The sequence below is a fragment of the Sarcophilus harrisii genome, chromosome 4 (assembly GCF_902635505.1).
Source record: "Sarcophilus harrisii chromosome 4, mSarHar1.11, whole genome shotgun sequence".
Taxonomy (NCBI): Eukaryota; Metazoa; Chordata; class Mammalia; order Dasyuromorphia; family Dasyuridae; genus Sarcophilus; species Sarcophilus harrisii.
The window spans coordinates 455,943,624-455,959,520 of record NC_045429.1 but is presented as its reverse complement, the minus strand read 5'-3'; the positions used below and the strand labels follow the sequence as shown (position 1 = coordinate 455,959,520).

At 39.4% G+C, this 15,897-nt stretch overlaps 1 protein-coding gene across 3 annotated transcripts in view; it reads right to left on the bottom strand.

Moving 5' to 3' along the window:
• CAB39 (calcium binding protein 39) overlaps positions 1 to 10,667 on the bottom strand; it is a 49,927-nt gene extending 39,260 nt beyond the window's left edge. Inside the window, exons 1-2 of one of the 3 annotated variants that reach the window (XM_023503750.2) lie at positions 10,562 to 10,667; positions 5,511 to 5,670 (exon numbers count right to left, since the gene is read on the bottom strand). In XM_023503750.2, the coding sequence (XP_023359518.1) occupies positions 5,511 to 5,624 (114 nt within the window). In that variant the 5' untranslated portion in view covers positions 5,625 to 5,670; positions 10,562 to 10,667. Of the gene's footprint in view, positions 1 to 5,510; positions 5,671 to 10,450; positions 10,539 to 10,561 lie in introns of those variants that run through there. The other 2 variants (XM_031968167.1, XM_031968166.1) reach the window with 2 other exon arrangements.
• Positions 10,668 to 15,897: the final 5,230 nt, after the last annotated feature.

Below are 15,897 nucleotides of genomic sequence, written 5' to 3'. Positions count from 1 at the left end.
ACCATACTTGGAATCTGGAAGAACTGAAAACTGGGTGACCTTGGACAAATCTGCCTCAGTTTCCTCCCCTATAAAATGATCTGCAGCAGGAAGTGCAAATTACTCCAGTACCTTTGCCAAGAAAATTCATATGGGATCACGGACATGACTGAACAACAACAATAACTGTTTAGTGACTTGATTGATTCTAAGTCACTGAATCTCTAACCTTTCACCAGTAACATAGAACAATACTATTTGCCTGGTTAATCACACAATATTCTTGTGAAAAATCAAGATATTGTTCATGAAAATATTTTTCAAAAGATGACACACCACATAACTTAAAAGAAAGATGAATGTTATTCTAAGACCATGCATTCTACCTGGCACAAACCCTTTTAACTTGGTTTTACATAGTAAATTTTAGCACACTTGTAAAACTACTCAATTTGCTTATTATCCTTGATCTGTTTTGAGCCAAACTGTGCCAAAAATTTGGGAAGAGAAATGAGTCAATGAACCAATTTATTCTAACTTCTCTTGTGTAGCAAAGTCATTCATATAACCCAAAGATAAACTACTAAAGGCAGGCTTTTGAAGGCAAATGTTCATCTATTCTTGGCCTCAGCACATGACCCGAGCTCAAGGCACTGACTTCCCTGCCCTTCCTTTTTGTCCCCTGAAAGAAACAGCAGCTGCTGGAAAGGGACTCCCCCTCTCTAGTGTACTAGCAATCAAGTACATTCAAAAAATCCCTCCAGACTTGCAGCCTTAACATCAAACCAAAACAAAGAACTATTGAATATACATTGCCAGGAAAACTACCAAAAACTATGGACAGGTGAAAGGAAAGGATGCAAGACCATTTGAGTTTGTAGAGCAAAGGAGACATTTTTTGGTGATTTTACATAATTTTACAGGGCTTACTCAGGTCATACAGAGTTTACTTTCATCAGTGTGAAGAGAAAGATTAAAAACTCTGGAACTCAAAAGTTTAAAAAAAAAAGTAAAAAAAATGGTTTTACATGTAATGAAGACTTCTGTGCTTTTCTAACAGTGGGAAAAAATACAACAAAAATGGCTAACAGAGTTAAAATTCAAGATAAGCCAAAAGATGGTCAAGCAGGCCCTGCAATCAAATAATTATTTCTCCTAGCACTTAAAAAAAAATAAAAATAAAAATAAAATCTATTACTGAATCAGTGATACAGGGGAAAAAAAAAAAAAGAGGTACTAAATAATATGAAAAAGGTCAAATAACCAATTTTCAAAGAAGAAAAAGAATGCATTATGCAAATTAAAGGCCAGTGAGTTTGGCTTGGATTCCTAGTTAGTGAATACTTAGAAAAGGAAACTGCTAATCACTAAATACCAGCACCGCTTTGTCAAGAATGAGTCAGGTCCATTTCCTTTTCTGGCAGGCCAAGAAAGCTTAAGACAGAATATATATGTCAAGATTTAACAAAATATGACAGAACTTCTCATACTCTTCCTAAAAGGAACAGGGCTCTCTGAATCTACATTAGAGGAAACTGGCAACCAGATGAATGATCAGACCCACTCCTTAGGCCAATGTCACTTTGGAAGGAACCCTCTAGTAGAGTATCAAAAAGACTTGTTTTGGGGTCTGTAATGTTTAACTTCTGTATGAAATCAAAGATGGTAGACCCATCCAATCTGTAGATGACATAAAGCTACAGGGGAGAGCTAAACAAATAAGGATCCTTTTAAAAAAAATACTTGACATTCTGTAGCATAATTGCTACTTAGCTTTAATCACTGACTGGGTGTGGCCTCAAACTGAGTCCAGCAGATGTCTGCTTAAAAAGGCCAAAGTTTCCCATTGCACCCCGGGCCATCTCCAGCTTTCCTGATCTCTATCTGACCACTGGATCCAGCCGACTCTAGAGGGGAAAGAGGATCAGGTGACCTCCCACAGTCCTCCCTCAAATCCAATTCATTTGCATCATGGCACCACCTCTCCAACTTCATGGTCCTCTTTGAGAATGAAGGACAAACAACAAAAACAATCAACAAAGTCCAAGTCTGATGAAAAAAAATTTAATGAGCCTAAGTCCTATATTTTTTGTTCAAAGATTAATCCCACAAGTGCAGGAGGTGAAAGACAAGAGTACCTGGGTAAAGATCTGGGGATTCTGATTTACTATAAGCTTAAGGTGTCAAAAGTGAAATGGCTGTCAAAAAAGTCAATGCCATCTTAAGCTGCATTCAAAGATGAATAAGGTCCAGAAAAAAGAAAATTATCTTCTGCTTTGCACTCTGCTCTAGTTGAACATTTTTAATATTTCTAGAAGGAGGAAAATATAGTACTTTACAAATCTGAGTGCATTGCACAAAGCGTTTGTAAATCTTGACTCACCATTTCTTTACATGAAATCTACAGAAATATTTTTCTTAAATATTTCGAGTTCATCCATGAATAAATGTATCATTTAAGCATTTTTATAAAATACTATCTCTTATACTTTACTATTATAATCATAAGTATAATGCTAAGCATGACTTTGAAACAATTGATCTTTCTGCCTTTTTTTTTTTTACTTGATTTTTACTTATCATTAAAAAGGAAAGTTACCTGAGATTAAGATTTTATCAACAGATTTATACTCGAGATTAATGTTTGATTACTACACAAGCTTAAAATGGAGAAAAAAAAAATTATCGTGGGCTAGGCCTGACTCAGGCTGACGCTGCATGTCAGATCTGAGATCATGAGGAAATGAAACACTTATGGACAGACCATTCAACAGTCAACAAAGGATGTTTACTTAGTCATAGTATGAAAGACACTCAACAAGGCAAGGAACATGAAGAATGTGGCTGAGGTGGGTGTGTTGTTTCATAGAGACAATGCATGTGGTAAGGAAACGGGGCAAGGGCTGACCACTCCAGCACCCTGACGCTGGGGCCGGCCTCTGCTATACCCATCCACAAGTGGGAAGCAGTGCCACCAATGCATTGAAGCTCCTGGGCCAGAGCTCTCTCACTTTTAGGGAAAGGACTGGTCTTCCCTACATGCTAATCCGGATGGGTATTCTTACCACAATGGATATTGTTAAATAATTGCTTTAAGAATACAGCTGAAGAAAAATTCCCCCAAACCATGGGCACCTGATGTAAGAACAGCCAAAATTTTTGCATATTATTAATAAATATAATTTATATCTTGGACTGAGTTATCTTTCTACATAATTCTTATTAGGCAACAGTAATTTTTTAAAATGTGTTTTCAAGGTACCCAGAGATGATTTTCAAGATATCTCAAAGAGAAGACTCCTGCAAATTAGGAAGACTCACAGACAGAATTCTATCCACTCCACCAAAAAGAAGTCAACTTTAGAGTTAGTTATCAGCAGTTAATGACCTTCATGCTTACTCTCGCATTTCTAAAATATCTTTATGATAAAATCTATGTACATGCTAAAGGTATGATTGATAAAAAATATAAGGCAGACAGACCACATAACTGATAAGGGAGGGATGTAGAATAGAGGTTCTTAATCTGAAGTCTATTGACCCTTTGGATTTAGGGTCCATGAGACTGAATGGGGGGGAAAAATTATATATATATATATATATATATATATATATATATATCTCCCCCCGGAAAGCCTATGTATTTTACATCACATGAATTTAAAACCATAATTTTCAGAAAAGGTTCATAGGCTTTACCCGGCTATCAAAGGTTAAAAAAAACACACAAAAAGCTAAGAACACCTGATGGAAAGAATAAAAAACACTACTTGTTTCTTTTTGTCATTTCGTAGAAGGGGAAAAAAACCTTAGGTTTTCCACAAATATTGTATAAGATTCTTGGACCAATATATCCTTAGAACTAGCTTTGTTAGGCGATCTTCTAATATTCTAAATATCAAACAAGACGTAAAACTGGGAAACAAATGTTTGCCAAAGGTGCCAAATGGACAGTTTCAAAGATAATTAAAAAGTGATCTGAACAGATTAGAGTCAAGTGAATAGAACCAGAAGAATCTTCTATATAATAATAAAAACAACTTTATAACATTTAAAATCTCTGATCAATGTAATTATGAACCGTGATTCCAAAGAGCTATATCCTCTGACAGAGAAGAAAGGACTCAAAGTGTGTTAAAAGACAGATATTTTGGGGCATGATCAGAAAGAATTTATTTTATTTGACTATGCAATTTTTAATAAGGCTTTTCTTTTGTTTGGGGGGGAAATGGGATGGGGTGGATAAATGCTTGTTAACTGAAAATAATGCTTTTTAAAAAGAGAATCTAAATCATAAGTCAGAATAAGGAACTGCAAATCATCCCAAATTATGGAATAAAATACTAAAGAGCTTTGAGAATCTCTTCAAGAAAATATAGGCCAGTCCTAAATCAATGGGGATTGAAAAAGGACCATCATTTTCACTGAATGAAATATAGAATAAAATATGCCATAAAACCCAATCTGACAACACAACTTAGATACAAAAATGATTGAGCTAATATGAGATAAGAAAATCCTGTGGTTATCATTTGAAAATAATTTTACAAGATTTAAAAGTTAAGCCAGAATAAAGTCTAATTGGAATTCAAAGTTTCTGAACCACCCCAGAATTTCATGTTTATATGTGATACAGTCAAAACAAAATCAAAATGGTCAAAAGATATGAGCAGACAATTTTCAGATGAAGAAATTGAAACCATTTCTAGTCATACAAAAAGATGCTCCAAATCACTACGGATCAGAGAAATGCAAATTAAGACAACTCTGAGGTATCACTACACACCTCTCAGATTGGCTAAAATGACAGGAAAAAATAATGACGAATGTTGCAAGGGATGTGGGAAAACTGGAACACTGATATATTGTTGGTTGAATCATTCTGGAGAACAATTTGGAACTATGCCCAAAGAGTCATCAAACTGTGTATAACCTTTGATCTAGCAATGTTTCTAAAGGGTTTATATCCCAAAGAGATCTTAAAGGGGAGAAAGGGACCCACGTGTGCAAAAAAGTTTGTGGCAGCCCTTCTCGTAGTGGCCAGAAACTGAAAACTGAATGGAGGCCCATCAATTGGGGAATGGCTGAATAAGTTATGGTGTATGAATGTTATGGAATATTATTGTTCTGTAAGAAACGACCAGCGGAAAGATTTCAGAGAGGCTTGGAGAGACTTACAGAAACTGATGCTGAGGGAAATGAGCAGAACCAGGAGATCATGGGTACACGGCAACAAGATTATAGGATAATCAATTGTGATGGACGTGGCTCTCTTCAACAATGAGATGATTCAAGCCAGTTCCAATGGTCTTGTGATGAAGAGAGCCATCTGCACCCAGAGAGAGGACTGTGGGAACTGACTATAGTTCACAATATAACTCTTTTTGTTGTTGTTCATTTGCATTTTATGTTCTCTTATTTTTTTCCTGTTTGATTTGATCTTTCTTATGCAGCAAGATAATTGTACAAATATGTATACATTTGAAAAAAAAAAAAAACCACACAAACGTAAAATCAAGCCAAATACCTACCTTTTCTGCTTTCTTGTCAGAGATGTCTTGTTTCTCTAAAACTGCCATACTTTCCTTCAGATTCTTCACTATGTCTGCTGGAGACTTATGAGATTTTCCAAATGGGAATGGCATGACTGCAAGCTACACAGAAGGCTTCTGTCTCCTTTTCCTGCTTTATCTGTGAAAAGGACCCAACACAGTATAGGTGAGAAAAAAGAGGTTTTGAATTCCATAGAAAGAACAAAGGAGTTTTATGTTAGACAAACTAGAATCTAGTCTGAGAGAACTAATACTTTGGAAATATTGACACAAATTTAAGGTCTGAAATCGGGAAAACAGGCATTAACCTACCAAATTCTATGACTAGAAATAATGCCACTGATCATAATACTCTCAGTAAATATTACCTCCACAGTGCTTTCACTCATTTGGTTCAGATAGTGCCTAGTGGAAAAGATGGAGGTTGCTACCATAGCCCCACTTTCCTAAATAAGGAAAAATAACAGGTTCTGGGTCATTCAAGCTGTCCAGAGCCATTCATTAATGCTGTGACCCTGACAGGCAAAGTTGTCTGTTCAAGGGAGTCTCTAAAACACTCCTGAGAGTCAAGATTTTTCTGACAGGCTCAATGAGCCTCCAGTCTCCTAGGATCTCTTGTACAGTGGAAATTTTACTGGTACAGATGGATAGGCCCCTATTCTATACCTTAAAACCTTAGAGAGTTGTCTGGGGTACAATTCAATGACTTGGCCAGGATCAAAGAACCAGTATGAGTCAAGGCGAGTACAGAAGGAAAGCATTCCATAATCTGAGGTTCCTTTTCAGCCCTGACATTCCAAGTTCTAGGCTCCCTCCCAGTCCTGATACCGACTTCCCTCCAGTCTTTTCAGTCAATAATTGCTATTTATTACACTAAAAAATGCCTTTACTCCCGCTAAACTAGGCAGCATGCACCAGGCACATGTTTTCAATTTGTGATCAGTCCTAAGCCTGCCCTATAAAGCATCCACCCACTCCCCAAACAGCTTTCTGCCTTAAACATCACTTAAGCCCAATCACACCTTAGCATTGGGAGGGGACAGAAGGTGGAACAGGAAGAACACCCTTTGACTTCCTTCTCAGAATTCTTTTATGCAGGTCCTCTTGCTATCCAAAATCTCTAAAAGCAACAGGGTACCACGGACTCTCCTGCCCATAATGCAGAATTATTTCTAATTCCTTTTCCTTTCTCTCTCCCCTCCCTCCCCCCCCCACCTTTCTCATGAATATATTAGTTAAAATAAATTGTATTAAAATAATACAGATATGGATGACCAATACCATTGCTTCCTCACTCTTTCTTTAATGCTCTCAGAGTTGCTGCTCAAAGGACTCTGGTTCGTTGTAGACTATAATATGAGGAATGGCAGGTAGCTCAGCTCACAAAATAAAACAAAATGAAAATGAAAACACACCCAGACCAAACAATTTAATGGAGAAACCCAGTGAGGAACTACAATAAATGACCTCTTCCACACGGGAATTCAAGGACACCAGAACAGTTGGCTGTGACGGACACCCAGGAAACCAAAGTGGATGGGGCCACACTCAAGTTTTATGTGTCCTGCTTTGTATATAGGAATGAATGTTGTTGGGGAGTGGGAGGGAAGGAAGAGGAAAAGGAATGAATTGTGCTGCCCATTCTCCAAATACTAGGCTAAAGATGCTAAGGCTGATGATGTTGGAAAATACAAACAGTTGCCCTGCCCCCCCCCCCCCCCCCCCCCCCCCCCGGGCTGCTCCCAGTTTGAGGGAAGCAGAGAACTAGCCATGCTTATTTTCCTGCCTCCCTGGTTTGTGGCTCTATCCAGGAGCTCTTTCACCTGCTTAATGAGCACAAACACATGTGCATACACACATATTATTCCATATGAAAAATGAAAATTTTCAAGGGAAACAACATTCATTTTAAAATTCATTTGCTGTCCCTGAATCGAGCTTTCCTGCCCCCAAACCTTTAGATATTTGTCTAAACAGCTGGCCCTTTAGATTTCCTTACTGTTCACCTATTCAATTCCTACCCAGGTTATACTATCTAATTCATAGGCCATGTCTTTCAGAAAGTTTTCCCCAAAACATTTTCTCTTGGACTTCACACTGCACTTTTGAGATATATATATAGTGCATACCTGCAATGTCAGGTAATACTGTTTATCCTAAGTATCTATGTTGGTACTTTGACCTCCTACCAAAACTAGAATAGCTCCTTCAGGGCAGATCCAATCTTACCCAAACTCTCCTTCTCCCAACATGATGTCAAGTTAGAAATATTCAAGAGCTGTGAGCACAGAACTAGTAAAGAGATCAAGCTCCGATACAAAGATCGGAGAGTCATTTGCATCGAACTGATAAATGAAATCACCACCATCTTCAAGGATAGCTAGCATTTATATTATGTCTTAAGATTTGAAAGGCATTTTACAAATAAATAATGACATTACTATGGCACTTTACAGATGAGGAAACTGAGGTTGAGTAATCTATCTGAAGGTTAAATTTGAACTCAGGACTTCCTGACTGCAGCCCCAGCATTCTTCCACTGGGCCCCCTGGCTGCCTCCAGATAGCTCCTAGCTTTTCTAAAAAAGTTTCCCCGAGAGAAGAAGGCTAAAGGCAGAGCTTTGGCACACACCTCCAGTAAGCCTGGATAAGAAGGAGTCAAGACATGTAGGAAGAAAACCAAGAAGAAAACTCAGAGAGGAGAAGAGTGTTCGAGAGGATGGGACAAATGCAAAGAGATCCAGTAAGGATGATGTGTGAGAAATGGGCACTGGATTTTACCATTAAGAGATCCCTGTTAACTTTGGAGAAAGCAGTTTCTGTTGAGTGATGGATGAGGTCATGAATGAGAGGAGAGGAAGGAGAGAGAACCAGCACCACCAGCTTTTTCTAGGAGTTTGGCTAAGAAAAATCAGACAATACATAGTGCAAGCAATCAAGTACTCCCTAAGAGCTGTGAACAGCAGTCCCAAAGCACAGCCCTGAGATGTCACTCCCATTTAATAAGCTCTAGAGGTTCCTTAAGATAACTACAAATTCTGGCTTATACATAAACCCTTTCGCAAGCCAGCTCTATCTACCTGGCCGTCTATGTCCCTTCCCTCACCGGGCAGTCCAGCCAAACTGGACCTCGTGCTGATCCTCACACACAACATTCCATCCTTGTCACCTGAGAATCTTAAAATTCCTCATTTCTTTCAAAGCTCAGATCAAGGACTACTCCCTGAGGCCTCTTCTGACCATATATGTCCTCCTCAGATCTAGCACTTTCCTGCCAAAAAAAAACAAAAAAAAACAAAAAAAAAAACAAAACCCTGAATTTACATAGTAGATATTTACATGGACATATGTTGTTTTCAGATCGAATGTAAACTCCTTGAAGGTGGGGCTGGATCATTTTCCTCTGTATCCCTAGCACAGTAAGGAGGACTTTTTGACTAACCAACTGACCATAATCCCTCTACAATTCACTAAGTAATCTTATCAAGGTGCCCTGGTTTAAGCCATCCCCCTGCAGGCATTCTGGCCCAAAGTGTCCAGACTTCCTGGATAACAGATGTGTGGCTCACTGTCTCCAGCCCGAGAGGACCACTCAAGGTCTGCACACTGCCAGCCCAACCTCCAAATCTTTGGATCAGAGGAGACAGCATCTATCTCAATTGGCTCTCAAAGATCCAAAGGCATCATTAGGAACATTGGTACTCGGTATAAGTGCTGCATGAATGAGGATTCAAACGATGCTTGCCAAAGTTACTAACAAGGATGATGGTATTCTAGAATATAGCCGAGTCATCCTGTGCAATAACTGCAATATGGTGACTGGCCATCAGACACAACCTTCCAACTTCTGCATTTTCTCTGGCTGTTCCAGGCCTTTCTCATCTCAGCGGCCTAGTCTCTCTCCCTGGGTTCCTTCCTTCGAGGGTGAGCTTATGACCCACCTTCAGAAAAAGTCTCTTCCAGTCTTCCTTAATCTTAAAGCCTTCCTGAGGATAGCTGTTTGCAAGGGTGTTGTCTCAACCATCAGAAGAAGGACTATTAATGAACTTTCTTTGTATCCCTAATTCTAAGCCCACATTAGATACTTCATAAATGCATATTGAGTTGAGTTGGGATACATATATCCCAGTGGTAAACTCCTTGAGGAAAGAAATGGTTTCTTTCTCTGTATCCCCGTCCCTATGAAAATGCCTTGCACACAGCAGACAAATAACAAATGTTTGTGGTTGACCTTAGTCATGGAGTCATGTGAACCCGAGCCTAATGGCCTGGGACATGACGGACTTTTGCAGTTTTTCCAGGCCCTTCCCTCTCTGTCAGCTGTCACTGCCAACAGATTTGCTTCCAGCAGACTCTGGTCCCTCACTTCACACTGCTGTTCAGTGTAACTCAGGCTAAGGAGAGAACAAAATGACCAAGGTGGGAAAAAATCACTGCTGTATATTTTATGTACGAAACTAAACCAAGCACCTATAACCTTCATTCCAAAATGAACATACTCAAGCTTGTTTCCACCTAGATGGCTAAGTACCAGTAGCTGGAGCGATCACCTTAACATAAGCTAGAACACCAAGACAGAAGCATGCAGGGTCAGCACAACAGCTACCATTTTAAAAGGCATGCGATGAGCCAACACTTCTCAGAGATATCAAACTTCTTTATGAAGCCCCTGGCATGACGTGGGTAGCAGGAAGTAACATTTCAAAGATAGGACTGCAATTATTAACCACCAGAAAATAGCCTCATCTACAAAATCAAAGATAGTACAGTCTTCCTCTGCACCTCATCAGAACCCAGCACCCCCAGCTCTACCAAGTTTGTGCAAACTGTACTTTGTTGACTGATTACTGAGGAAGGGAAAGGAGATCCATCTGTATTTTTCTCACACCCCCTGTTCCCACAGTAGCTATGACAAAATACCTCTTCTCACAAACCTCTTCCGTTCCCCTCATGGAGAGGCCCCCAAGTCTCCTCCTATACTGAGAAAAGAGATCATATTCTCCTTGAGCAGCTTCGGTTCTCTCTCCTCACCTCGGGTCTCAGGAAAGGGGAGCCCTTCTTGCCAAGGCAAACTGTAGAGGGTCACAGTCAGTGGGGAAACTCTGGGTAAGGCATAAGACCCTTCAGCTCAGAGGGAACCTGCTGATAATGTCTGGTTCGAGGTCCCACCTCCCTTAAGGGCTCTCCGCCTTCCTGAGAAATCAGGGGGTGGTGACAACCTGTGCTGAGATTGAAGCAGAGTGATAACAGGTGGAAGAGTGATACCAGGTGGCAAACAACATAGCAAGTTGTTTATGTGGGTCCTATCTACTCAGAGTTGTTTTTGTTACATTATAAAAAGAGGAAAGCCCTTGAAATAAACAGACTCCATTTTCCCACCATCCTCGGGAGTCCTGTCTCATCACTTCTCCACTAGGAAGGAATATCTTAATCACCCTGGTGTGAGGGATCTAGAAAGCAGGACACAACAGCAAACCCCTCTCATTCAGACCTTGTTCCCAATCTACTCCTCCATTCTCTGGGAATTTAGAGTTTAGCCCCTCAATGATTCCCTATCATCTTCATTAACTTCAGCTGCTTCCCTGTGGAGTCCAACATTCCCCCGGCCTTCCCTGGACCCAAACTCTCGGGATTTCCCATCACTCCTGGTTCCAAACCAAAGAGAACAAATGTAATTCTCCTTTCACACCAAGGACTTTAAATGTCTGCAGCTGGCTCTCATACCCCCTCCAATCTTTTCCTGCCCAGCTTCCTTCCTTCCATTCCATGTCCATGTTTCCAAGGTCTTTCATGAGCTTGCTGCCCTTCCTGTGCCCACAAGCACAATGCTTAGAACAAGCAGACCGCGTCAGAAAGAACTGCTTTCTAATCCCTCCTCCAAGACTTCCCTACAGTTGCTGTGTGACCCCACGTTAAGTCACTTAACCCCTCTCTGTCTGCCTCAGCAATCTCTCATCTGTACAATGGAGTATCTAACAGCATAGGGTTACTATGAGGATCCTGAAATCATATATGAAAAGCATTTTGTCAACCTTAAAGCACTACAACAAGATGCCAGAAATTGTCTTCCACTGTGGAATGCTGAACTGAAGAAAATACTTGAGCAGAGTTCTGCTCTGGGTGGCACATTTTAGCAACAACACTACAATCTGGAAGAAGCTTTTAAAAGGCAAAAGCTACACATGCAGTGATTAAGGAGAGTTAGTTATGGCATTTCCTGAAAGATGAGACCATACTTCATACAAAGTATTAGGAGGTATACAATATGATAAAGACAGAAATACTTCTTTAGAGAAGATATGAAACTGATATTTTAAAATGAGACTACAATTCATAAAATCATTTTAAAGAAGTCATCCTTCAAATTAAAACAATTTAAAACCAGATGCCATAATAAATTCAAGATGTATAGATAACCAAAATGAGTCCCACATTATTATGTGGTATAATGGGTATAATGTGTTTGAAATGTATTTAAATTGGAACTAACAAGTTTAATACAGTGGCACAATGAGCTTCAACTTTTGAGACAATCTCCTTTCAAAAAGTCACTGCAATTTCATAATCTAGCCTCTCAAATTTCAGTTGAAGTCTTTCGTTATTCTCTTTCTTGTTTTCTTTCCCCAGCGTACCTAGGATGATGCTTAGACCTTGATTGTAGAAAACATTCAAAATGTAAAGTGACTCTCCTCCATGACATTTCCAAAACACATTTCAGAGTGTTTCTCAGATTGGCAAGGGGTAAGAGGAAGAGATAAAAGAAGTGCAGATCCTTTAAAAATTTTTCAAGAGTTGGCACAGCAGGTAAGCAGAATGCCTCTGATTTACAATCTTATTGTATGTAATGGATTTTTACTTTTCAAAACAAATTTTTGTTGAGTTTAGACCACAATTACTTCCCAATTCTCCCAATTCTCACTGTCTTGTACCAAATAAGCATGTAAATGAAATGAAAAATCAGTATCTCATAATGTCTAGAAACATATGGCTCCTTCCACATCTATAGTCCTTACCACCTCTTACCAAAAGGCTAGAGGTATGTATCATCACTATTAATTTTCTACAGTCATTATAAGACACTGCATTTATAAGAATATGGAAAGCATTTTTAGAAGTTTAACACAAAAAATTCACCAACAGAAAAATTGCATTTAATGGTCAGAAGGCAGTAATAACCATAAATACTCTGAAGTCCTACAAAGTAGATATTCTATCTCTGAATGGAAAAACAAGGGCTGTTTTCTCTCACAGCATTTTTTTGGATGAAATATGCTCGTTATTGATGTACTGGCCTAAATAATTTGGGAAACTGCTACTTGTTCCTTAGTTCAAGGAGAAGCATTTTAGGAAACACAGTATTTTTTGGTCCTATTACTACCAGCACCTATCAAAGTGCTTTCAAGATATAGGTAGGCAAGACAGAAATTATTAGGCACATTTTTACAGAGAGGTCAACAGGGGTTCAGAAAGAAGTGACTTTATACCTCCCTCTTCCCCCAGTCACACAGTTTTGTTTTTGTTTTTTTTTTTGCTTTGTTTTGTTTTATTTGTTTTTTGCTGAGGCAATTGGGGTTCAGTGACTTGCCGACTGTCACCCAGTCCGGAAGTGTTAAGTGTCTGAGGCCAGATTTCAACTCAGGTCTTCCTGACTTCAGGACTGGTGCTCTATCTACTATGCCACCTAGCTGCCCTTCCAGTTACACAGTTAATAAAGGGCAGGGCTGATTCTGAATCCAGCCTTCTGAATCAATCAAATATTCTTAGTGTTACTCAGTGTAAAATAGGAGGAGATAGTCAAAGGATCACTGGACTTTAGACACCATATAATCCAGCCCGCACACTTATTTCGAAGCAATTTGGCTTCTGACCTCATTATTCCACTGAAACTGCTCTCTCCAAAGTCACCATGATTTAAGTGTCAGATTGAATGGTCATTTCTTACTTCTCACCTTGGCCCTCCCACTTCCGGATCTCTATAAACTATGAGTCATCTTCTTCTGGATGGAGAGTTTCAGGACATGGCTGTTGAGGAGTTCTGGTCCTCCTACCAGTCTGAGTCATCCTCAGTCTCCAGGGCTAATTCTTCACTTTGGACATGCCCATTAACCAAGGATTTTCTCCAAAGTTCTATCCCAGGCCCTCTTCTTCCTCTATATTATTTCATCATCACTAATGAGCTCCATTATCATCTCTAGGTAAAGGATTCCCAGATTGATATTGGTCACCCCAGTCTATGTCCTGACCCACACCGGTTTTCAGACATCTCAAACTGGATGGTCCACAGATACTACAAAATCCTCTCCTCTTTCTAAGTTCCTTATTATCATCAAGGGCACCATCATCTTCCCTGGGTGACTTACCAGGCTTTACAACATCTCTCCTCTAACCCTTCTTAGAGTTTGGTAAAACCTACAGATATCTTATCAGATCTAATATTTTTAAGTGAAAAGGGGGAGGGGGAAATGTAAAGGAAACCTAATTATATTGAAAATTAATTATCAAAGAAAATTTTTTATATCCAAGGGCATTAAGAACCTCAGCTCTCACTCACTGACCTGATCAACATCAAGGAATTTAATCACCATCTCTATGCAGATGATCCCTGTGTAGGGACAAGTCAATTCCCCAAGAGCCTCCACAGCTGTGGATAGTAACACCTGAAGGAGTTGCGGGGCAGCCTTTGCTGACACAGGTTGGAACTAGGAATGAGATAAAATGGAGGCAGAGGTAAGAGAAGGGAAATCAGACAAAGCAAAGGCCTCTTAGAGAACACTCTCCCAAAGTCCTTTGTCAAATGCCTTTTGGATACAATGGACTGGACCGTCCCTCCTCTTCCAAAATTCCCCATTTGTTGAGGGCACTACCATCCTTCCAGTATCATCATCAACTTTTCACGCTCAGCTACCACTCAAATCCAATGCATTGCCCAACTTCATTATTTCTATCTGCATATCTTTCATGCATGCCCCCTTCTCTCAAACACTCAACTTAACTATGGCCTTGTTCACCTCATCATCACTGTTTGCCACCACAATAGCCTATTAACTGGTCTCCTTCCCTCAAGTATCTCTCCATTTCAATCCATTCCCCAATCAGTTCCCATAATGATTTTCCTAAAGCTCAGATCTCACTAGATCACTTTCCTTTTCAATAAACTTGAATGGTTATTGCCTCCAAAACCAACTCTCTGCCCTAGCTTTCCACAAATAGGTCAGTTCTTATATACTTCCCTCCCTCCATACAGAAATCATTCACTTTTGGCCATTTGGCAGTTTCTCAAACGGGACATGCTCTCCTCCAACTCTATGCTTTGTATTGCCCACCCATTTCTAGAATGCTTTGTCTATTCATCTAGGCCACTTCCTTCAAGACTGCACCCCAAGCCCACCTTCTGCACACCTTCCCTAGCTATTTACAAGTTGTCTCCCCCCTTAGAATTCAAGCTCCTTACTATGCCCAAAAGGCTATCAAACTGCAGACCCTTTGATGCATATCTGTATATCAAAGAGATCATGAAAGGGGGGGGAAAAGGATCTACATGTGCAAAAAAATCTGTAGCTGTCCTTTTTGTGGTGGCAAGGAATTGCCTGAGTGGATGCCCATCATCTGGAGAATGGCTGAATAATGATATGTGAATGTGATGGAATATTGTTGTTCTATAAGAAAAGATGTGCAGGCTGATTTCAGAAAAGCCTGGAAAAACTCATAAGAACTACGTGAAGTGAGCAGAACCAGGAGAATCTTGTACACAGTAACAAGATTATATGATTATCAACTGTGATGGACTTGGATCTTTTCAACAATGAGGTGATTTAAGGCAATACCAAAAGACTTGTGATAAAGAGAACCATCTGCATCCAGACATAGGATTTTTACCTTTTTTTGTTGTTGTAGTTGTTTGCTTGTTTTTTACTTTCTTGTTCTTTCTCCCTTTTGATCTGATTTTTCTTCTGCAAGCATGATAAATGTGGAAATATGTTTAGAAGAATTATAAATGTTTAACTTATACTGGATTGCTTGCTGTCTCAGGGAAGGGAGAAGAGAGAGAGAAAATTTGGAACACAAGTTTTTGCAAAGATGACTGTTGAAAACTAGCTTTGCATGTATTTGGAAAAATAAAATACCTCCAAAATTTTTTTGAAAGTACAACAACAACAAAAAAAAAACAATTTGAGCTCCTTGAGGGTTGTGGCTGTTTCTATTTTTTTTCTCCTCAGCTTAGCGCAGTGCCTGAAATAAATTCCTAAAGTCCAAGTGACAAATAATTATTGCTATCATTATTTATTATTGCTAACAATTTGGGTCTTTTAAAATTGGAAAATCACTTTACTTTTACTATCTCATTAAGTCCTGTTAGATAGGACATG